The sequence below is a fragment of the Opisthocomus hoazin genome, chromosome 10 (genome assembly GCF_030867145.1).
Source record: "Opisthocomus hoazin isolate bOpiHoa1 chromosome 10, bOpiHoa1.hap1, whole genome shotgun sequence".
Lineage (NCBI taxonomy): Eukaryota > Metazoa > Chordata > Aves > Opisthocomiformes > Opisthocomidae > Opisthocomus > Opisthocomus hoazin.
In genome coordinates, this window is record NC_134423.1 from 20,514,419 (window position 1) to 20,538,556 (window position 24,138).

Genomic DNA, 24,138 nt, shown 5'->3' on the forward strand with positions numbered 1-24,138 from the left:
GTATTCTGGATACAGCTTGATTATATTGATTTTTATAATTCATGGCATCAGCCTTGGGTAAGTGCCCCTTTTGCCCTCATTTTTGATGCAGCTTGACAGGATAAACAGTAGTAAAAAGAATGTATGGTTTTATCCCTGTACTCTCTCAAGCCCTACTCAGCAGAAGAGCTCTATTTGCTATCCATTCCTTAATCTCTAACGATTTCTGCTATTCCTTCCCCTGTAAAAAAGTTCAAAATGGAAATTCAAAAGGAAATACTTTAGAAGGTGGAATACAGCTATCAAAATCAGGTCCAGAACAGCACCCTTATTTTTACATTCTGCTTTGATAGAGACTAAAACTACTTGGAAAAGAAATCAGAAAAACAATTAGGTATTATAACCCTAGAAGTGACAATCCACTGCAACTAAACAAATTTTATAACCATATAAAAATGTCTTATACTTGATATTAATGCATTTGCTGTTTCATTTTGTCTTTTATTGTAAAGAAACTAACATAAAATTAAATTACAACTATATATTTCATAACCCCCTTAGTAAAAACTATCTGCTGTTGTCATTAGCTGATTCAGCCATCTTGATTCCTGGGACTTTCGAAAACTACAAAAATTAGTAATCTGTCACAGAGAACGCATACAGACAACTTACTTTATAGCCATCTCCACAGTCAATGCAAATTAAAATCATCAGGAAAATCTTTTTGTTTCTATTAATAGGCTCAAGTTATTCTTCTAGTTGTTCTCCTTGTTGCCATTGCAAACTTCTTTATTGGGACAGTCATTCCTACCAACAACGAAAAGAAGGCAAGAGGCTTTTTTAATTACCAAGGCAAGTAACCTTGCTATCTATCATAAAATAGATTGCATATCTATCATAAAAAAGCTTGCATTCTTTTTGGCTTCATACTGAGTTAAGGATTCCACTGAAAAAGGTCACAAGATCAGGATATTCTGCCCGAGTTTAAGTAAGCTTGCAGACCAAGGGAATTTATTTCATCTGTAATTTTGAGTCTGTCTCTCCGCTGCTGAAGCTGACAGCACAGTTAGCTGCAGCTTGAGTCATTTATATATCAGCAGAGCATAGACAAACTTTTACGCAGAGCTAAGTGCAAGTGCCATAGTGACACTGCTGTCACTTCAATATGGATCTGTAGCTCTGAGATGCAGACAAGAACATCCTACTGGGGACCACACTAAGGAAATCAAATTCACTTTGCTTATGATATGAGACAGATTTAAACCCAGATGTCCAGACGTGAAAGACTAGCTTATTCACCTCATTCATTAAGTAACTTTGGAATCAAATCCTGGTGGTATGTTTCATTTTCACCTATATTTGCAGCATCAATATTTGCAGAAAACTTTGGACCAGATTTCAGAAGTGGAGAAGGATTTTTCTCGGTGTTTGCCATTTTTTTCCCAGCTGCCACTGGCATTCTTGCAGGAGCCAACATCTCAGGAGATCTGAAAGTACGTATTTCATTAACTTCATAATACTAGCTGTAGGTTGAAAAACAAACAAGAAAACAAATTATGAATCAACACTGTATTCAGTTTTAAATCATGTCTTATTCTGGGAAGCAAAACTCTCACTTTTGAGTACCTGTTTTATGATTTAAAGACATCAGTTCACTTTTTCTCTCATCATGCATTAAGGCTATGTACACAAATTACTGCATTTAGATTTGGGTTGCTATATCATTTAAAAGCATGTTTCAATAACCTGTAATAATATAACATTAATTGTCCATTAGCAGCACATGACGTAAGAGAAATTACATGTGTATCTCTTGGCACTCTTCTTTTGCAAAATCTCTTAAAACATCATCCCAAAAAGCATACCTGTAAAGCTCATGTTTGTACTCACAAGAATCAGCAAAGACTGGCTTTTCTGTTCAGGGTCATAGCAAGGGCAGAGCAAACAGAGCATTTAATGAAAGCAAGTATGTCCCAATCCCATGTCACTACTGCTGCTCAAAGGAAAAGCTGCAGGATTGCAGCTGTGACAAAAGAAAGGAGTCTGAAGAGAAAGGGAAAAGAGGTCCAAGGGTGCCCAATTGTCTTGCTGTGGCCATTCTGCCAGGTCCCCACTCTCCTCTTGCAGTATAACTGTTCTACGAGACAGTATTTCCAGTATCTAAACATACCAGTAAATTACAGACAGGAATTTAGTTTTAACTTTGAGTGCCCTCTAGTTTTCATGACTTTGCACAATGTATTTAATGCAAAGAGTGTTTAAAGCTAAATGCAAAGCTGAAGTAATTCAAAGCTCAGCAAAGCATTTGCTAAAACACCTCTAGTAAATCGCAGAGCGATGCAATATTTCATAATATTACAGGAAATCCAGAAATGCACCAGGGTATCCATAACACAAGTCTTGCAATATAATACTAAAAATACAACAAGCATCACCACACAAAAAACACCCCCCTAAAACCAAAAATAAAAAACGTTTTTAAAAAGTCACCAAAAAGATGCGTCTTACTCCTTGATAACCCCAGCACGTCAAATGAAGTTATTTGGCTTGATCATATAGACACATTGTCTTGTATACCTTAACGATTCAACCAAAGGCCTGTTATTTCTGTATTGGCACAGTAGTCAGAAGTTCACCAGATCCTACCAACCCTGGCAGCCAGTTCTTTTTCCCTTCCTTGCACTGAGTTGCATGCCTCATCTCCTTCGTTTGCAGAGCACTGCTTTCAAAACCAAGCACAGAAAGAAACATGTAGAAACTGAGGCACTAATAGCATCTATGAGATTCCATTTTTAATTAAAAAGCAAAAATCATTGTACTTCTGTCTAGTGAGACTGAATCAGCCTCCCACAATCTCCATCCTTTTATGAAACAAAAATAATTCTTTTGCCATATATGGTGTTCTCTATACATGGCAAGCTCCCAAAGCAGCAGCGCCTCTTTCATAAGCAATCTGAAAGAGTCTGAGCAGACCAAGGGAAGCGGTGCTCCCATTGGCTCTCTGCAGTTGTTTGAGTCTGGCAGTAAGTGGATTTCTACAACCAAGTCCTCCAGGCTGCAGATTCCCCACCGAGCATGTTTATATGCATTAGACAGACAGGTCTAATTAAATTAACCAGCCTCTCCAGAAATCTAAAAGACAAGCTAAGAAGTATTCATAAAGTGTAAAACTGACAAATCAAACTTTCTTTAGAATTTGTTGCGAACACCTACGTACAGGATTCTGTAGCCGCTACACCCACAAGGAGAGGCCTAGTCCAAAGCCTACTTACAGAAACAGCCAGTCTTCCTACTGACTTCAGTGGGTTTTGGAGTGGGTCCGAAAGTGCTAACAGCATATTAAATATGTGTTTAATTACTGATAAAATTTAAAAGTTGTAAAGCTGTAAGAGGCTTTAACCCTAAGATTTAATGTTACAGTGTTTAAGATTGCAGCACGAGGCTCCAAAGAAAACAATGACCTAAGATATGCACACCAGAACTGTATAAATTAAAGTTACCATGATCTGAGGGCAAAAGGTCTTATGCAGCTGAAGTGACTTTGCAATTATTTTTCAGCTCAATAAATCCTTACCTCATTTAAAAAATATATTAATTATTAACACAGTTAAGCCATTCATCCATGTTTCACGTGACACTCCAAATTTGTATTTTGTTTTTCCCCCATGCAATGAGCATAGTTATAAAAGTACAAAAGTCTGTGACTTAAAGTTCATTCCACACCTTTAACTTAAAAAAACCTTGCTAAAGGAACTTACGACGACAATTAAGAAAGAGTGCTTCCTAGCATAAACAAACACACACTAAATTATAAGGTTGGCTAGTATTAAAACCTTCTTTAAAATTACAATGTATAATGCAGATCTTTGGACTTTTACATACAGTTGCATGATCGAAGCCGATATTGCTGTGAGCCACCCTGTAAGCATTATAACCCAGCTGAATTAAATCATGTAAATTAAAAATCAAAACAGTGAAAGAAAGTAGACTGCTGTCAACATAGAACTAACAATTACTAGTTGCTAATCACAAAAGCACTGTATTCTGTACAGGGTGACTATCTTCATCTATCTTACCAATTAACCAAAAATGGTCCTGTCTTGTCATACACAGGAGTTTGATTGTTAGTTCAGTCACTGTTTACCCATTATATCATTAAACATTAAAAATAAAGCCCATTGCAATGTACAGAGAGTTTGGAGCTCCCAGCAATGCAGAGCTCAGGACTCTCCCACTGCTGGGAATGTGACCTCCGCTCCTGCAGAATATCCTTCACTATCTCCAGGACAGGAGCACAGCACCACAGGACCGCTTCACTATCTGCATGCAGGGACAGGAAATGTTGGTGCAGGTCTAAGTGATAAAAATCTGCCCTCTAAAGGTATCTTCATACACAATGTGGCAGGACTCCCTAGATTCCAAATGCAATCAGACTGCAGCACACTAACTCACAGTGTTTTTTGGGTCACTGTTTTGTTTTTAGGATCCACAAGGTGCAATACCCAAAGGAACAATGCTGGCCATTCTGATTACAACAGTTGTTTACGTTGCTGTCGCAATATGTGCAGGTAAGGACAGAACCTCTGTTTCATGTCTGAATTTATACAGTTTAAAAAGTATAAAAGCCTGGAATGCAAATGAATGATTAACTTCACTGCTTTTTCATCCTGTGGATTAATTATGTACAGATAGTTGTTTTGATTTTACTGTATGTAAAAACCACAAAGAAAAAAGCAGCAATCAGCAGAAACAGAAGTCCCTGTTTGGCAGGTGGACTTTTGTATAACTTCTATGGTTACTTCTGCATTTGATCCAGTGACAGACCACTAGCATATAGCATCCATGAGCATAGTAAAGATTAAAGGAACCTCTCATCAATCTGCTGATCTTCTGTTCCTCAATCACACTGAAATTTCACATGGCTGCTTCTTGCTCTTACTAAGCACTCATGAGTAACACACACATTTTGTATGTTATATGTCAAAGACAGCAATCAATTGCCTGTCTTAAAGAAGATGCACTGCATGATTAGCTGCTCTACAATACTGGAATGCAAGGTAGCGAAATGGACACTAGAGTAAAAAAGAGACCTGTACTGAAGCCATGAACTGTGTTGGATGAATATGCAATTAAATGCTCATTACAAGGGTACAATAAATCTCTGTTCAAGAAAAAGATTTTTCCTTCTATTTTAATAGTACTGTGAGAAAGTGTTGCAAATGATACTTCCTTATGAGCGAATACCTCAATACTGCATGAAAGCCGTGCGGGGTACTCCCTTATCTGAGAGATGAATCATAAGTCTTCTTGACTTTTGTGGTTCTTGTACTTTATGCAAAAGTCAGAATACTTGAGTCAAGACGCAGCTCAGGTTACTGCATTATTTGGATGTAAATTTCCCCTGCAATTAAAGTTGAAGTAGTTGTTCTTCACCTTCCATTATAAAACTGCGTGCATGCACTGTTCTGTTCTCACAAGCAATATTTGTATTTCAACTTCAGAGCTGTCTACTTTTCAGGGCAATATTTTTTTTTTCTTTCTGTTTGCATATTGGTGTGCTAAATAGAGAATGGTTACTCTGGGACTCTCAATAACAATGTTTTTGACTTGTTTGAAGATACTATATAAACTTACATTTTGGCCACTAAAGATGTTAAGATCGGCACTCTAACTCTATTTGTTTCTTCCCATTTCTGGTGGCAAGCAAAAAAAGACAGCATAAACATTAACAAATCCAAAAAGCATATAGATAATTTCTTCTGTTAAAGTTTTTCTCACTATATTGGTATCAGCAGGGCTGTGACAATTTGAACAGCTGAGGATCTGGGTCTCTAAAGCAATTGTGTCTTCTTGTTAAACAAACAAACAAACAAAGCATATGCCTAGACCTAAAACCCCCACTGACCCGTTTCCTTGGAATACTGGCACTTGTAGAAGTGGTTGCAAGCAGACAATACACTTCTGAGTTAGTTAAATTTATTGTTCATCTCTCTCTGGTTCTCTATTCTCAGAAACATGCTAGTCCTCATTAGTCAACTGTCTGATTATTTTAAAAGAACTGAAATAAATATTTGCTTATAGACAACATGAGAAACTAAGCCACACTACAGGGAAGTAATCTCTGCCCAGCATGAAACGTTGCTCTTTGGGATGAGACTAAGGCAGCAGTTGTACAAAATGTGTGCAGACTGAGAGTCAAAGTGTGGCAAGAATATTCTTCTGGTGTCACAAGGAAGGAAAACAATAATGTATCGTTGTTTCCACAGCCTCCTGTGTTGTACGAGATGCTACTGGGAACATCAACGATACAGTTGTACCTGGAATGAGCTGCAATGGATCATCTGCCTGCAGCCTAGGCTATGATTTTTCCAGATGTGCAAGTCAGCCATGTGATTATGGGCTGATGAATAATTTTCAGGTTTTAAAGAGATAATACATATAATCATAAGCAATACATGAATGCAGTAGAAAAACATGCAAAACCATGCTAAAAACTAACTGCAACAGGACATTCCCTATTACCTAAAAAAGTAAAAAACTATAGGCATAATCAAAGGGAAAAGTCCCCTGCATTCTACTTTACCTTCATACTGCCGGCCACTAGCCTTCCCAGCACGCTGGTAAGGTCTTTACCTCCTCTTTCAACAAGTACCATGCACCAGTATGTGTTGCAACATCTTCAGAACTCAAAATCTAGACTTCACACAGACCTCAGGAACTCCTGTTAGATGAGCAACTCATCTCACTGCTCTTTACACATGGATGCGATTTTACCTCAGGGGTGCTGTGGTCACTGTTAAAGGTACAAAAAACGGACTTCTGACTTCTTAAAAAAAGTATTGAAAAATAGCCAAGTGAAAAATCAAGCGAGAAGGTCTTTCTCCTCGGCCAGAGAGAGACAGACTGCCACTTTTATTCTTCAAAATAAAGCTTAGGCAAAGCATGAAAGTAAAGCAGTTCTTCTCAGCCTGACAACCACAGCTCCCAGATGTCTGTTCAGGCCCTCTGCTTCACGGCCGCGAGAGGAGCTCACCACCCACCCACACTTGCTTTACAACAAGCCATTTGTAGCTTTCAAAGTCCCTTGCTTTTTTCCCAGCTGGCTCTGCTAAATGACAGGGCTGGGTAATCACCTTAAAAGGGATATGCCCTCTCTGTCACAGACTACTTTTCCTTCCTTTCTTGATCATTTGCCATCCTCACTCCCACCGCAGCTGCCTAGACCCAGGGCAATCCTTAAAATCGGTGACCTCCCTAAAGCCATAACCAGAGCTTCACTTCTTGCATTTATCTTTGCCAGACTGAAGTCAGAAAAAAATACATCTTCATTTGACAAATCTCCAGGATTAACTGGTTTCTTTCCTGGAGTACTGCCTACACAACAAAGAGCATCTGTCCACTTCATCTTTTAGCTTCCTTGTCCAGTGCTTCTCAACAACCCCTTTGCTTCAGTGGTCGCAGCGGCCAGTGCAGCCACTCTGGGAGGGCTGAGAACCGACTGTGACCAGCATTACTGTTTGCAGCCCTGCTGTTACACCAGCACAGTCAGGCAATTTCTCTCCTTTTTAGCCATATTAAATAATCAAGAAAAAAAACCCCAAACCAAACCAAAGTGCTTCCAATCACATGTCATACTTTGGTGCTTTTTCCTGCCATTTCCATTTTCCCTTCTTGCTACAAGCTGACAATTTACCCATCAAATAGAGGCTGTTACTTATAGCAACCAGTTAGTAAAAGAGGTGAAAAAATCTCATGGAGTACTCATCTGCCTCAGCAGACAGCTGCATACTTGTATAAAAATTTGGCTATGCCTCCGTTGCTTTTTACTAAAACAGGAATAATAGTATTTCCCTACTTCACAGTTGGTTGGTAGTATATTGAATTTTAAACTGTGAAAAGCAGAGACATATAGAAACATAGCACTTAAACGGGTCTGTGATCAAAAAGTACCCAAATGCAAGCCTGATTATTCTTTTCTCATTCTTTTTTTTCTAAAGGTGATGAGCATGGTGTCTGGCTTTGGTCCTCTCATCACAGCTGGCATCTTTTCTGCTACTCTGTCATCAGCTCTAGCATCTCTTGTCAGTGCACCCAAAGTTTTCCAGGTAAAATTAAACTATCCACTTCCTTATACTGTTTTACTTCAAACATATAAAATTTAGTTGAACCCTATGTGCCAAATGTGACATATATTTAAACAACACTGACACATGCGGGAGGAAGAGGCAGGGAAAACAGTATGTAGAATGTTTTTCAACAGAAACAGGCAGGTCTTATCACTCTCGTACGACAGTGGTAATGTTCCTTTGGTCAGAGCTCAGCATTGCTGTGGGAGTGGGGGATACACATGTGCTTGTTATAGATAGCTTCAAGGCTACTTTCAGGACCACTTCTATCTTCCCAGAGAAAGCCATTCCATAAGCACAGGAGTGTCAGGAGTAGGAAGGGGCCCTCAGGCCGGTAAGATGCAGGTGCTGGCAGGTGTGCTCAAGCAGGCTGTCCAGAAGCTGTCTGGGCAGCAGCAGCGTGGACAGAATGGGAACAGAGGGCATGGGACAGAAAGATAACCTCTACAACTTATACCAAGCCACTGATTTGTGCTTCAGTTTCCTCCAATTCAGACTCTATTTAGCTCTTCAGTTAATATTTTTTTAACCGTTAAATAAGTATTAAATGCCTGTGATTCTGTTTTCCCACTATATAACAATACAGTACAATATTGGCTTATCACCTTATTTGAATGTTTACATGCTGTAGCAGTAGATGTACTTGAAGTACTAAGATAGATTTCATTTTTGTTTAGCAAAAGCCTAGCAAGCTGTAACTCACAGACAGTGAACAACTTCTGATTCAAGAAAGCACTACTTTACAGAATTACGTTCTGATTTGTCTACCAGGCTCTTTGCAAGGACAACGTCTACAAAGGGCTCCACTTCTTTGCCAAGGGATATGGAAAAAACAACGAGCCCATCAGGGGATATATTCTCACTTTTGTGATTGCTATGGCATTCATTCTGATTGGTTTGTATATCGTTACACAACTGCTATAATCTCACGTTCTGAAATTCTATAAACTAGTATTTTAATACAGTGATTAGCTATGGTTAGAAAAATTTCTAGTCATGTAAGCTGTAACTTAAGCCCAAGCACACTCCAAGCCCTGGTAGCAATTCCATTATTCTTAAAGAAGGCAAAAAGAAACAAACAGGGACTCTAGTAACATCTCGGTGTCACCACAGCCTCACTTCCAAAGACAGGGAGTAGGTGCAACTCCTGTTCACCCCACTGGAAGAGGACAGTGCTTAGAACTGTATCAAATCAGGCAGAGTCACCAACTTCAAAAATGGTTTTCCAATTTATATTGCACATAGCTCTGAGGTAATTCTGAGATAATTAGGAAGCCTACTGCGCCAAGCCTTCCCCACAGTCAGCTCCAAAGCAAATCCCAGTTTGCCAGCATTGATGGTAGAAAATCCCATATCTAATCTACTATATTTTTTAACGTATTTAGAGGTGTGGGGATTTTTAAACAAGTGTTTCCAAGATTTAAAATTCAAACTCTGTGACACCAGGTAAATGGGAAGTTTAGCAGAGAGAATTCAGATTGTCATTTCAAAAGCAAAACAGTAAGTTTTAACTGCAAGTCTTGTGAAACACACCTGTCCTCTCAACTACGTATTTAAAATTCTGAAATTTACACCAGATCTACATCATTACGAGCCAGTCTGTAGAATCAGAGTATCAAGTATAACCTTGCATAGCACATGATGCTATTAAAATCAGCATCAGCAGACACTACTTAATATGAACGAAGGTATATTAAGGTGGCCTTAAATTAGTACCACAGGAAAACATCGAAGCTCTCTCTGGATGACAAATTCAGACAGTGTCCTGATGCATCATCAGGAAAAAGCTGTCCAGCAGTCTAGGAAGTTGGTGCGTATTGGTCTGACTTGTGTGTGTGTCTTGCAGCTGAACTGAATACCATTGCTCCCATCATCTCCAATTTCTTCCTGGCTTCATACGCTTTGATTAATTTCTCCTGCTTTCATGCCTCATATGCGAAGTCTCCAGGTGAGTCTGCATTCACCAGCTATTTAAATGTGGGCTCCATAGTCTGATCTCTGCAAATTTTTGACTCTATGTCAGAGAAAGCTGCAGTATCTGTAAAATGTCTAAGCTATGGAATCTGAGGTTTTACTGCTCTCATTGAGTATGATGACATTTTATTTATCTCCAAACATAAAAATAATGGCTCTAGTTCTTACATTCGCTATAGTTGTATGGGATGAAGAAGACTTTAGTGGATCCCACTGGAGCAGAAAAGGTCCTCCTCAGGGTGTTTTTTTCCCCTCACTATCACACAACATGGGTGGATAAAAATCTATGCCAGCTCTAGCCACATAAAGTAAGCAAGGTATAGTGGGGAAGCGTTATGCCTTTCTCCTCCAAATTGACAGTGATATTTACAGGGAAGTTCCTAAGAACAGTAATTGCGCTAGAAATGATACTGCTGGGAAAGGAACATGTAGAACGAGAACAGGTCCACCAAACAGCATCAGCACAGCTCTGCAGAGGCTAGTAGCAGAATTGTAAGGTGAAGCACAATGAGGGGTAACTTGAAAGCCCCCCTCTATACTTGTGCAGCAAAGGAACATACCGGCTTCCAGGCTTGTGCATTGCCACAGCAGAATAATTCTGATCATCTTCACGAATGAAGGGGTGACACCTTAGAGGACTAAAGTCAATTAGCTGAGCAACACTGGTTTTGGCACACAGGAAAGACAATTTCCTGCTGCTGTGAATCAATTATTCAATTCAAGGAGCACAGAATACATTTTTGATTTCCAGTGTGATGAAACTGCAGTAGTGACATAAATGCCTACATCAACTTCCTTCCTATAGATCTGCATGGTGCCATTTGTTCAAAGGGTAGAAAAGATGAGCACTTCTGCTAATTACCTGTGCAGCTGAACAAATGCAGATCTGCTCTACACAGCCTTTGGGCTGAGTAAAAATTACCTCTATAGACCTCATATGTGTGCATCTGACTGTACTCTGCCACTACTTAACATTTCAGACAACACTGCAGCATTTTTCTTTTCTCATTTCCTCCAGTTAATTTCTGCCAATACACAGCGATAGATTATAATAATTGCAAGGCTGCAGGACAGCAAATTTCTTCACAGCACGACCTTCCCTTTCCCTCATTACAAACATGATCCAAGATAGGGTTGCTCAGGGTCTTCTTGAATCTTCTGTCTTTTTTCCCCTCTCCAAAGAGTCTGCTCTGTAGAACACCTGGCAGAGACCTACAAACCATGGAGGCTCACTGCTTGCCTCATCATTTTAATTGCTAGCAGGAGATGGATTCAGTACTGCAGCTGAAGAGCAGCAGGAATAATATCTTTTTAAAGTCAATTGCAAATGATTTTATTTTTCTGCAGTGAGGCCATTCAATTTCCAAGTTTAAGACAGGTGCATTTACAGTATTGGGATAAACTCACCTTCAGCAAGTGTTTAGCTTCCATTAATAAGTTCCATGCATATGCATCAAAACAACACAATAGCCAATTACCTGGAGTTACAGGAAAATCTATTTTCAGTTCTGAAACAGTGAGCTTTAATTTGGCAAATATACATATGAACAGAATGGCGACTCAAAGCCAGGCTGGACAAAGCAGTAGGAAAGGGTTTGTAGTAAAAGGCTTTTAAGACCCAACACTCTGTACATATAGAAATCTACATCAGCCAACACCTGAAGGTATTTGTTGATACTCATGATACTTGAGAATTTGTGCATATCACTTCCACTCCTTCTGACAGAGCCTGAAACAAATTGGACATGGGTTTGTATGGGTAAAATCAGTGGTTTGCTGTTTGATCATTATGTTTTATGCTCTTCCAATTTCCTCAATTCTCTTTAAACAGGTTGGAGACCTGCATTCAGATATTATAACATGTGGGTGTCACTTTTTGGAGCCCTGTTGTGCTGTGGTGTCATGTTTGTCATCAACTGGTGGGCAGCTCTCATCACTTATGCCATCGAGCTCTTTCTGTATATTTATGTAACATATAAGAAACCAGGTAAGGCCACAAAACAATTATTTTGTGTATATGTTATGCAGTCAGACTGAATTTTACAGGAATTAATTCTACTTAGAGAATTAGGCATTATTTTTCTCTGGCACCTTTCTTCAGTGGAAAGTTTGGAGCATCCCATTAAATCCCTCTTTATATAAGACAGATGAAGATGATAGTCTGGTGAATTTTTGCCTGTTTAACAAGCATTTCAAGTACAGTTCAGGGCTTTGTGCAAACATTCCAGCACACCAGTTTACTCCCACCACATCTTTACTACATTTGGGCTTTTACTTGAGTATCACTCAATTTCTTTCTAAATCCTACCTGAATTTTGCTGTGCTCTTAGCTGACTCATCTGGGGTCCTCACTCAAAATGTAAACCTGCTGCCCATTATGCAACAAAAACGCAAGCTGAATTACTCATGAACTGATCATCCCCTAGTACTTCCCTACAATTCCTCAGCAAATCAAGAAAGATGGGCGCACTTACTGTGCAAAAAAAGTGCTTAGTAGCTCAGCAAACCACAGGAGATGTCCTCAGAAATCTTTGTGCTAATACAATACAGCACTAGTATGAGACTAGACAGCCTGATTATTCACATCCAGGGAAAACTAACCCAGGTCCAGATTTCAGTGCTAACCACCTGAAATACTTCTGCAGTAGAAAAAAAAATATAAAAATAAAAAAGCAAGTTTCCCGGCAGAAGATGTGCTTTCATTGCAGCTAGCTTAGTATAGCAACACCTGGTCTGAGCCTATGTTCTTTTCTGTGTAGACTGCTGCACTGTTGTGTGTCCTGTGGTTCTCTTCCTGTAAATATCAGAAGCTGTAGGAGAACGCACCTGTCAAGACAGTTGTCAAAAGCATTTGAGGATTTCTGCCCTTTCCTAGTATATTGCCAGTGTCCTCACTGCAAAGTATAAGCTTAAGGCTTGGTTAAATTCACTTAAGACACTGTACAAAAGCTATGTATCTCTTGGTCTCTTAAGAGAGTGACTTTTGTTCAGCACTTATTTACCAGCAACTGAAGGGTTGAGAAGAGACTAACATTCCTTAGAAAAACCACCTCTACACAAAACTCCACTTTGTTGCACTAAGTATTACCTTTGTATCTTGGCATAACAGGACTTGATCCGCATTCATGTAAATCTCAAAGTGTGGAAAGCTATTTCTTATTTGTCTCCATGCACCAAACAGCTGCACAGTAATGAGAAGAGATGTATACGCCAAATTGGTTTTGGAGAGTAATTTTGCACCGACATAGTAGAACAGAGCTAATCTGAGCTATGTTCCTTCCTAACGGTTTAATTTGAACTCCCTGAAATTCCACACCAAATACATGATTCAGGGCTGTCCATTTTATGCATAGGAGAAGGATACAAAGTTAATGGAACAGAGAAGAAAAGAGTTTTTAAGCAGCAGAAGAACATTCCTTACAATTTTTATATAAAGAATGAGACTATTTATTTGCATGTTTGTTTCTGCATCACACAAGCAAAACTTCTTGCACAAAGAAGGATATCTCTGTATCTAGGAAGGATGAGAGAATATACCCTGCTTTGACTCATAGATAACATGACTGTTAACCTTTGCAATAGAACATAGGGAAAAGCCCATGGTGTAATGTGCATTATTTATCTTTCTTATATGCAGAAGTAAACTGGGGCTCTTCTACACAGGCTCTTTATTATGTTAATGCCTTAGACAGTGCCCTGGCATTAACTACAGTGGAAGACCATGTGAAAAACTTCAGGTAAGATTTCCAGTGAACAGTAGAATGCCTTATTCTGAGCAAGTACATCATCCAGTTAAATACAACCTCTTTTTTCCTCCTGACAGACCCCAGTGTATAGCATTAACAGGAGCTCCTATGATCAGGCCTGCTCTGCTAGACATCACGCATACTTTCACAAAGAACAACGGGCTGTGCATCTGTTGTGAAGTGTACACGGTAAGGTCAACTCATATACATCTGAAAATTCACCCCTCTCACTCGGCACATAATGTCCCCATTGGTGCTGATGGGCATCTATGCCGACCATGAAAGAGATTTGCACCGAGAATGAATTTTGTCATAAGTCTTGACAAGAAAGCTATCGGCTGATACAGAGCCTGCTGGTAAATGCCTCATTGAGATGCATTTCAGAGTTAATAGTAGATGGACCAAAAACCGATTTGAAAAAAGTAAAGCATTACAAGGAAAGATGTTTTGGTTTTTGGTTGGTTGTTTTTTTTTTTTTTTTTCAAACGGACACAGCAAGGCTTTAAAGAAAAACAACCAAAACCAAAACCAACCATAAAACCAACAAACCAAAACTTGAAGGATTATAGTGGAAGAGTCAAACTACCCAGGCTCTACTTTCAACTTTGTCATTGATTTGCAGTGTTGGGGTTTGGCAAGTAATTCAGCTCTCTTTGCAGTGGTTTCTCCAAAATTATAACAATGCTAATCTTGAGGATAAACATGAACTTCTGAAATCTAAAGAGAGGAGCAAAGTATATTTCTAGTTATAAATACATAGGAAATTATGTATCAAAGGATGAGGATCTAGTCTCTCATTAGGACTGAACAAAAATAGATGGGTTTGTAGTATGGAGGAGAAAATGTATTTTAAATATTACAACAACCTTTTAATTTTGAGAGGAAAAAAAAACAGCTCATGGCACCAAATGTGGTTCCAAAATCTAACTAATAGAGTCATTCCAGGCAAGATAACTTATTCTTCTACAGGAGTGCAGGAATAATTCATTTGATGCTGCCACGCTGCAGAAAGGGAGTACAGCAGATCTACACGTGATTCTTCCCAAAACAAATGAATCTATAAAGAGTGAAAGGTCCTAATTCTTCTCTACTGTAATTGTTGTTAGTTTTCCCACTGCATTCAGTAAGCGTAGAATCAATGCCAGCAAGATCCTTAGACTATGCAGCTTCCTAGAGTTGAGTTTCAGCAACTTTTCTGAATTCTTAAGCATATTTGTCTAATATTAGTACTTTCTGCAGAGGAGTGAGATTTCATTCCCACCTCTACAAAAAACTAAGTCTATTTTGCTAGTGTAAGCATTTTCATTGTTTTTTTAAATTACTATTTCTTCAACAACTGAAGCTAAATTTAATTTGATTGGTAATAAATCAACCTTTGTGATTTGCAAAATTGCAGTAAAATGCGGATGATAAAAATTCCCAGGGATAATGCTGAAGAGCAGCCTACAATATATATCATAACAAATACAGCACGACTATGTAGCCATAAACGTAACACCCAGCATATTTTGCCTCAAAAGCTGATACGCTGCTAGCTATGCACAAAGTTTTGAGACACCATGCCAGAGAGAATATCTTCCATTCCTTTTTCCCAAAGGGCAGCAAGAAACTTCCAGGAACATGGTGATAGATAGTTCAGAGATCAGTAAAATAAAACCAGCAACTGAACACAAAGATGATTTAAAAGTTATTTGTCTCTGAGGTTGTGGCTGCACATTGACTTGAACAATCTGAGTTTCTAGTAAAAAGGGCTATTCTGCTTTTACTCCCTGCCTTCACGTAAAGTATTTTTGCAAGATTAGTCTTCAGTCTGCAAATTCACCGGACTCCTTGTACAATTGCACAAACATTAACACTGATACTAACAAGGAGTAGGGAAGGACAGAGATAGGCTATTATCTGATAGCAGGGTGGGACTGTCCCCTTGGCCAGCAGAAACATATTGTGCAAGCCAATTGTGAAACTATCTTCAGGTACTCTCCTTAAAGAGACTGGGAAGAAGGGTAAGGCTTTTTCTTCCTCCCCTCTTTACCCACAAAGGAACTTCAACCTTATTGTTCAACTTCTTCATCCCAGCTCTTCACACTACTCTTCCAACAGCCAGGATCAAACTTCTCTTAAGTTACACCCATTAAATCCAAACAAATGCCAGTGAATTTAATATCGCCCAAGAATATAGCATGATCTCATTAAAGGAAGATCACATGGACTCCCCTGTCCTTCCCTTTATACTTCCCAAATAGCCATAAGAAGTTCAGAAACATACAAGAGGGACAACACCTGAGCAAGCATCAAGCCAGCCTACTTTTTGACTCAGGTCAAAACTCACTTTTTTATGTAAATATATAAAATACCAATGAAAAAGGCACAGATAAAATCATGACACATGAAATTTGCCAGGTCATTTCACAGCTTCTTTCTCAACGCTCTTTTCTGTTTTCTTAAATGGAATTAGCTGGAAAGTTTATTTTGAAGGCCTTGCCTTCTTTTCTAGCAGCCAATGCCAATTCACTGAATGTAAATGTATTCCATTTATTTCTACATCTATACAAATGTATAGTACATCCCACTTTCTTTCAGGAAGGAAAAAAAATAGTTTCAGTAAGGCTGAAAAGTTTTGAAAGAAGGACAGTTCGGGTTTACATTCAAAATCACCTTTTAGAAATTCATTTTTAATTAAGTGATCCTTCCCATACATTTCATTTAGGAGAGAATTTCTTACAGTTTGGGTTTTACACTGTTCTTGAATGGGAAATAAATTTTGAGCTTACAGTATTTGCTATGGAGAAAAACACCCCTAAATCCCCCTCAGCTCTATTTAAACCGGTTTCCTAGCTTAGCAGAAGCTACCATACACTAACTTCTGTTAAATGCGAAAGCTCCAAATGTGAATTTTGAAATACAATCTCCTGAGCATGAGTTTACCTAGCATTCCTAGTTTTATATTATAGGAAACTTCTACTGATTTTTTTATTTATCTGTTCTGTTGGAACCAAAATTGCAACTTGACAGCATCCTCAAAACATTAGAAATTTTAAAAAGCGCAAAGGAATGACTTCTGCACTAAAACGAAACTCTGCAGCAAACTAAAGTTCAAAACTATCTGTTTATAACAAACTAAACTGGTACCACTTCCCAAGACAGGCACATGGAAATACTCACTGAATTCTGAGTGCTTCCAAGCCAGCTGTAACCTTCTGGTGTGTCTAATTACTGCTTCTGTCTCTGATGTTGCTGGACATTCTCCCACAGTTTACAACTCTGCTCTCCTATTCTGCCTTGGAAAGTGAAGACTACCTGTCCAGCCTGATAACACTAAAACCAGTATTTAAGACCCTTCAGTGTCCCTCTCAGAGTTCCATCTTCACTGCAGAAGATCTGGAGTACCAACTCAGCTTCCTAGAGACAACATGAAAGGGAATAAACAAAGCCTAGCAAACCTTGAACTCAAGAGCACAGATTTTTAAAATCCATTAAAACCCAGATACACACTTCCCAAACTTACCTTTATCTTTCTAAAGCGCGTGCTTGCAGACTTGATGTCTTCCCTGGGCCTAATCTTTTGGAGACCCACTGCTAGCCCATTCTCTGCTGTCAAGTCAGTGTATCTTGTCTTATGACTTGGATATGCACACGGAATAATTAAATTACCCATGACCACTGGAAGAACCTGGTGACAAAGGCATTTGCATCTTTAATTGTATGGCAACCACCCTTTTCTCTTACTATTTGTAGATACGAGCTTAACCACGTATATTTAGGTCTGCGGAGACTTGTTTACGTAGTCAAGTCAGGGAGGGACTTCATTCACTCCGAGATGCTTCATCATACCTTAGATGTTTCTCTAAGATGTTACAACCCATCATAGTCCTTCCTTCTGTCAGAATCACTATGTTTAAGCAGCATTAACAGCCTCAGCCCTCTGGAACAGAATGTGAATTACGTTAGCAGCATGGTTCTTTTCAAATGGCTGAATCTCTGTGGACCCTTTTTGGAAATGTGTTTTTCTGACTCTCCATTTGCTCTCACAGCAGACTAGGTAACTCCTTCAAAATCTCTGTGTGAGGTATAATGCAAAGCCTTCTTAATAATATTTTATTGTATCATGCAGGGACCACGCAAGCTGTGTGTTAAGGAGATGAACAGCGGTATGGCAAAAAAGCAGGCCTGGCTCACAAAGAACAAAAGAAAAGCCTTTTATGCAGCAGTGGCAGCTGAGAGCTTCAGAGATGGAGTCAAAAGTCTACTTCAGGTAGCTTTTTGTTTACAAAACACATAAAAGAATGTTACATCAAAGCATCCCTTTGTGTCAAGCATTGCTGTTTGCCTGTTAAGCAGTCCTGTGTATATATACATAATGTTATAAACAGAAAGGGCATTCTGGGGGTACATGTATATTATATTACATGTTATTTCACAAAGAGATCTAGTTCTGGGCTATGGAATTACGAGATAAAGCAGACCGATTCTCTCCCAAATGAACAAGACACTATTATAAGAAAAGGGAGGAATCTACAGGGCAACATATGAATGTCTATGCAGCCAGCACTTGATATACCTCAATTCTATTGTCTGGTATTATGCAGCATATTAAATATCCAAAAATGTTTTTGCATTCATTGAAAACTGAAAATGTGTAATATACATTTTCTGCAAACACAGAATGTCATCTAAATAAAAGAGCCTGCAATATTTTTCTATTACTCTAAGAATACAGCAGATCATTTCCAACAGTCCATTTAAAATGGTCTTAATGAAGGCACAGACGCGCTGTTTTCATATTTCCCACCTCCCTCTCTCTCTCACTTTCATGAATATTTAAACACACAGGTATTGAGACAAAATGTAGAGAAAATTCCCATCCTTTGCACAAAATACATTGCTGAAAAGACATCAGTGCTAACTAAGACAGTAGGGAATCGGCTAAAATACTCTGGGTAACAGTCACCCGCCAGGAACCTACCAGGGCTCTTTGTACACTTGCTGAATGGACAGTACAATTGAATAAGATGAAATATTATTAATAAAGATCGCTTTGTTCTATCAAAGCCTCACAAGCTCACTTCATCTTAGGTTCAAACATTGTCTCAGTAGGAGATCCTTCTGATGTTTTTTAGAACAGTCACAGTCTGATGATCTGTTCCTTTCCATGACTACTTAAACACTATTGCCAAAGTCAACTACTGGACCACAAATAATTCCCTTCCAGCAAACAGAAGGATAACCATATCATCATTAATGTAACCTAAGGACATCTGCATTGCTTTGCCAGTTTCAATGTAAATTTTGAGTAGCACTGATACTTCTGCACTAAAACTCGCCAAGGTTCCAGCAGTTTTTATCTGTTTTCTTTTTGCTAGTAGTAAAAACTGGCAAGTGTAACAACTTGACAAGCTGCTGTATTTGTGGGTCCCCTCCCGAAGGTTACCAACATATTGGGTATTTAAATTTCTGTAAAAATTAGGCTTAGCTGAATCTAGATCTGACAACCTTTACTTGTTCAGATTTTAGCATCCAGGCAGTTTTGGAGGCAATCTAATATCTTGGCAAACCATTTGTTCTTCCTGTTTATAAACTGTAATTTTATCTATAAAGTATGGTCAGCTAATTTTGGATAATCTTTTGGAAAGAATACAGCAAACAGAGCAGCAACAGTTTCCAAGTTCAAGGCGAAAAAAATTGTTCTTGAGAGTATATGCCTTCTCTGCATATCTGAGGTGTTTTAAGAGACTTCAGACCCAGTCCGTCTATTGAGTATTTCAAATCTGATAAAAGCTTTATGCTATTATGTTAGAACGAGCATACAAACAGTGCTTGAACTCTCTCTTGATTCCAAGTTACTGAACCATTTTAATGAGAGCATGTCAGAAGAAATGCAAATGAATGCTAATTTAGCAAAACTACATTTCTGTCATCTAAAATCATTTATAGTTGGAATGATTTAGAGCTAATCTTTCTGCTTTCTGCATGGGTAGGAGCATGAAGGACATTCATGAAATGCAATCTAGTTTTAAGTGTCTCCAGAACATTACTTCAGCTATCTTTTGCCATTACTTTTCATTTACAGTAAAAGTGTGTGTGTGTGTGTACCTTCTCAAGCAGTATTTTAATATTGTTAGGCCTCAGGCTTGGGTAGAATGAAACCAAATACCTTGGTGATTGGATTTAAGAAGGACTGGAGAAATGCCACTGCCGCACAAGTTGAAAACTATGTGGGTGTTATACAGTAAGTCACAGTTCAGCTTCTCCTTTTTTACTTCTCGGACTAGATTAATATAGCATTTCCATACAGAATTTGATGTGTAGAAACAATATAAGAAAATACCTACAAATCTGGGTTCACACATGCTAGCTCTGTAACAGAAGTTTCTGCCCATTAAAAAAGGCTCTTTGCCTTCACACACCCAACACGATCTGCTTAGCAAACATCTGGCACCATCAGAGCTGATGTCGCTTGACAATGCTACATAAAGAAGCTGCACTTCTGTCAGCAGTGCTTTGGCAGAACTGTATTTTCCCATTTCTAGTGGGCAGGAGCTCAGAGAAAAACAATCCTAATGTGTACACTTAGGGAATAAGAGAACATCATGGAATTCTTCTTTTAATCCTAGGAGACAGAGCAAAAGCCTTGCTTCAAATCTCAGCAGCTCTGCGGGTTGGGATTTAGCTAGGAAACAGTCATTTAGAAACAGGCTTCTCAGATTCTTGCTCTAAATTCACCCGTAAAGCCGAAGTGAGTTAAAGAATAACAAAACCCACCCCAGCTTTGTTATTTCCTCAGAGAAGGGAGAAAAAAAATTACCCAATGGCAACCTAGTTCCTAAAAAGTGTGGTCAGAAAGGCCCATTTCAGGACTAGCCTATCTGTTCCAAAGCCCAATGATACTATCTTTTTTAAATGAGGAAAGAAAGTTGATAGTACTTTGCTTAATCTGGGGCAATTCCTTCTGCAATTTTACCTAGAGCAGCCTAGCACGTCAGTAATGCCTCCTTGTGAGGACTAACTCTTTTACTGATCTTCTCAAAGTAGCTTTCCTCATTGACATGCAAGATGCAAAAGGATATTTATTCCTCTTTTCCTTTCTTTTCAGTGATGCTTTTGATTTTGAGCTCGGTATGATTATCGTCAGAATCAGCCAAGGGTTTGATATATCTCAGGTCCTCCAGGTTCAAGGTACGTGGTGACTCCATAGCTGAGTATCTATGCTGGTTACATGTTCAGCACAAGAAGGAATCTAGCCAACAGTCTTAGAGTCACTGTCTGGTTTCTAAAATAGTTCTTACACCAGTAGCTTCTACAGTTTCTCCTTGCTTCTGCAGTGTCAAACCTGCCAGAAATCCTTGCTGAAGCACTGGCAGTGACAGAAAGAGGCCAAGCCTCACACATGAAGGGGCTCTGCACACCAGAGACCTCGACCCCCAAAGCACTTCCAGCACAGGCACAGACTGAAGCAGCAAAATCATGCTGTGCCACAGCAGCCCGTCCCTCTGTGGCACGTTTCCTTCCTGCTCTTGGCACATCTCCCTCCCTCTGCCTACCCAAGACCACTGGGACTGGTGGGAATCGGGAAGCTTCAGTTTTGGTACCACCTCTGTGGAACGCTGGGGCCCAGAATGTTCCACCCACACAAAACTCTGGAAGCGGCTCTCTCTTTCACCTGTTTGTTCGTTCTTCCTTCGGTGCATATCTCGGGTGAAAAGGGAAAACCTGCCACCATACCACAACCATTCAGGGAGACTTGTCATCTGGGTGGAAGGAGGGAGACAGAACACGCAGGCAGCCGCACCTAAACGCAGGGCTGCCAAGAGCCACGTACAATGGCGGCCTTCGTTTTTCCTCTTCCTCTTTAGGGCACAGAGGTCTGACCGGTTGCTCAGGCACACTAGGGAGGGAATGACTCCATATCAAAACCCCAAACAGAAGAATTCTGTAGGTTTTCAGGACGCTAATTCTCCCACTGCTCATAAGTTTGTGCGCTGGAGCGGACAGATCCGGCCTGAGCCCCCCGGCGCGCGCTCTGAGCGGGCCCGGCGCGACGCAGCGCGCGCCGCCTCTCGGCCGCCGCCTGCTGCCAGCCCGCCCCGCCCGATGGGCTCCCCGTTACAGAGGGCGGCCTGGGGGGCGAGGAAGCCCTCAAAACCACACCACCTCTGGGAGTTAAAAGGCCCCAGAGACTCCTTTAAACAACGCGGGTAGCCGGCTACCGGGGCAGGAGCCCGGCGGCCCCGCGGCTCGGTCGGGCCGGGAGCCCATCCCCAGGGCACCGCGGCAAGCGCCCGCTCCGCGCTCCCACCGGCTGCAACCGCTCCCCGGGTGCTGAGACACAAACAATCAGCTACGAACGTGTGGAGGGGGAGAAAAACCCTCAGAGAGGTAGAAATGTTCTGAAGCGGATACAACGTCTCCGTACCGGGGAAAAGAAAAATATCATTGTGTTCTATTCTACTCGCGACAGCATTCTGTTTAATAGAGAAACTGAAATTCCAGTTCCGAATAGCCATTAAGGTAGTGACTATCATCATGTCTAATAATCAGAAGCATACGGCTGTCACGGATTCTAAAGGAAAAGAAATTATATTTTTTTCTGTTGGCAACCAAGAGTGCCAACAGAGCTAACGATGTCTATCTAGTGAGGGTTTGGGTTTTTTTTTAAATACAATGTCTTAAATGAATTTACCTCACTCTTAGTTCATGTATTACTCAAATAGAAGTTTTCCTTATGAAAAAAGCTTTCTGCAGGCAAATGCCTGGATCATATTAATTAGTGCCTCACCGTAATATGTCCACAATAACATGTGGTACCTTTTTCTCAGCAAAAGTCTAATATTGCTAAGATGAAAATGTTATTTTATATTACTGAATTTACAGAATTGGTTAACTAAATCTTACCTCTTTGGAGCACATGTTGAAAAAAATCAAAACATTAAAAATATTTCAGGATAGAAACTGATCGCATATGCAGGATCCTCACATATTCCTGAGAATCTCAAAGTCCAAAGCCACCTGACCTTGTTCTTAGAATAGGGACCCAAGGGCTAGGACTCAATAATTCAGCTTTCTCACTTTCGGAAAAAGCTTCCCTAATGTGTTTTAAAATTCTTGGGGAAAGAAACCAACCAATCAAACCCACAAACCTGACTCAATAAATGGTATCTCATGTATAAAATACAGTAAGATTGAATTTGATCTGGAAGAAGAAATCCAAGAGTAGCTGAGCAGCACCTTAGTACACACCACTGCTAGAGGTGTGGGCACTCGAAGTTAGGGATTCCAGAAATTAATTCAGCTTCCTCCTTCCTATTGGTTTGCAAGAAAAAGCATTTTAAAGTATTTCCTTTCTTCCAGCAGCTTTACATTGTGTACAAAGTACCACAACAGCAATTACATCACCTTCATTATTTTAAGTAAGTGATTTAATTTAAAATAGAACATGATGTGTTACCAGTTTCCTTACTTTTCCCAATATACAGAGGAATTAGAGAAGCTGGAGCAGGAGAGATTGGCACTTGAAGCTACCATTAAAGAAAATGATTTTGAAGAAGCAAAAAGTGGCATCTGCGGATTCTTCAGAAAAGCCAGCACACTCCATATCTCAAAACATGAAACAAAACAGGGTAAGTTCCAAAGTGACAACTTCTTGCCAGCCCTTCAATGCATCACATTTTCACCAATATGCAAACTGGACTTTGACTCCAAGATGAAAACTCCTGAGCCACACAGAAGCCCCTGGAACAGGACCTACCCTGTGCAAACCTGTCTTGGTGGCCACCACCATGTAATGCAGGACTAAGCGAGCGTCCTTTCCTGGCAGGGCACACTACCTCGTACAACACAACTAATTTTTCCCCCTCCCTCATTTGCTAGATGAGCCACTCAGCTCAGCTTATGCTGAATTCTACTTGTCAAAAATAGCACACAGTTATTACAGTTTGAGGAATACAGAACAAGTTGGGTTTTGTTTTGTTGGGTTTTAGTTTTTAAACAGAGGCCTTTTTTTTCTCCTCTTTAAAGAAAACAGGAACATATGCACAAAATTCAGGGTACAAGCAATCTCACTTTACTCAACAAACACAAACCCAGTACCCAGCTGAAAAACAGGTAAAAATAGCACTACTGCTCTATATTCTAAACATAATTTCATAAAAATGCACAAATGAAGGTGGTAAAAGTACTGAAAGAATATTTACAGAATGCTGTCAAATAACTAATTAACACATAACTTAAACGTATAGGTGGTGAATTCAAAATTACATTTCAGATATAGTAAAATGATACAGAAATACAGAGAGAATTAAAGGTCTCATTTCACAATT

At 39.6% G+C, this 24,138-nt stretch overlaps 1 protein-coding gene across 2 annotated transcripts in view; it reads left to right on the plus strand.

Annotated features, from left to right (window-relative positions):
• The window catches only part of SLC12A1 (solute carrier family 12 member 1), a 47,525-nt gene that overhangs the window by 13,253 nt on the left and 10,134 nt on the right, over positions 1-24,138 (plus strand). For both annotated transcript variants that reach the window (XM_009940247.2, XM_009940248.2), the window contains exons 7-20: positions 720-831; positions 1,345-1,472; positions 4,463-4,547; positions 6,246-6,397; positions 7,977-8,084; positions 8,877-9,000; positions 9,952-10,053; positions 11,911-12,066; positions 13,717-13,816; positions 13,903-14,014; positions 17,937-18,077; positions 19,945-20,051; positions 20,916-20,998; positions 23,296-23,439. In XM_009940247.2, the coding sequence (XP_009938549.1) occupies positions 720-831; positions 1,345-1,472; positions 4,463-4,547; positions 6,246-6,397; positions 7,977-8,084; positions 8,877-9,000; positions 9,952-10,053; positions 11,911-12,066; positions 13,717-13,816; positions 13,903-14,014; positions 17,937-18,077; positions 19,945-20,051; positions 20,916-20,998; positions 23,296-23,439 (1,654 nt within the window). The remainder of the gene's footprint in view (positions 1-719; positions 832-1,344; positions 1,473-4,462; positions 4,548-6,245; positions 6,398-7,976; positions 8,085-8,876; positions 9,001-9,951; positions 10,054-11,910; positions 12,067-13,716; positions 13,817-13,902; positions 14,015-17,936; positions 18,078-19,944; positions 20,052-20,915; positions 20,999-23,295; positions 23,440-24,138) is intronic.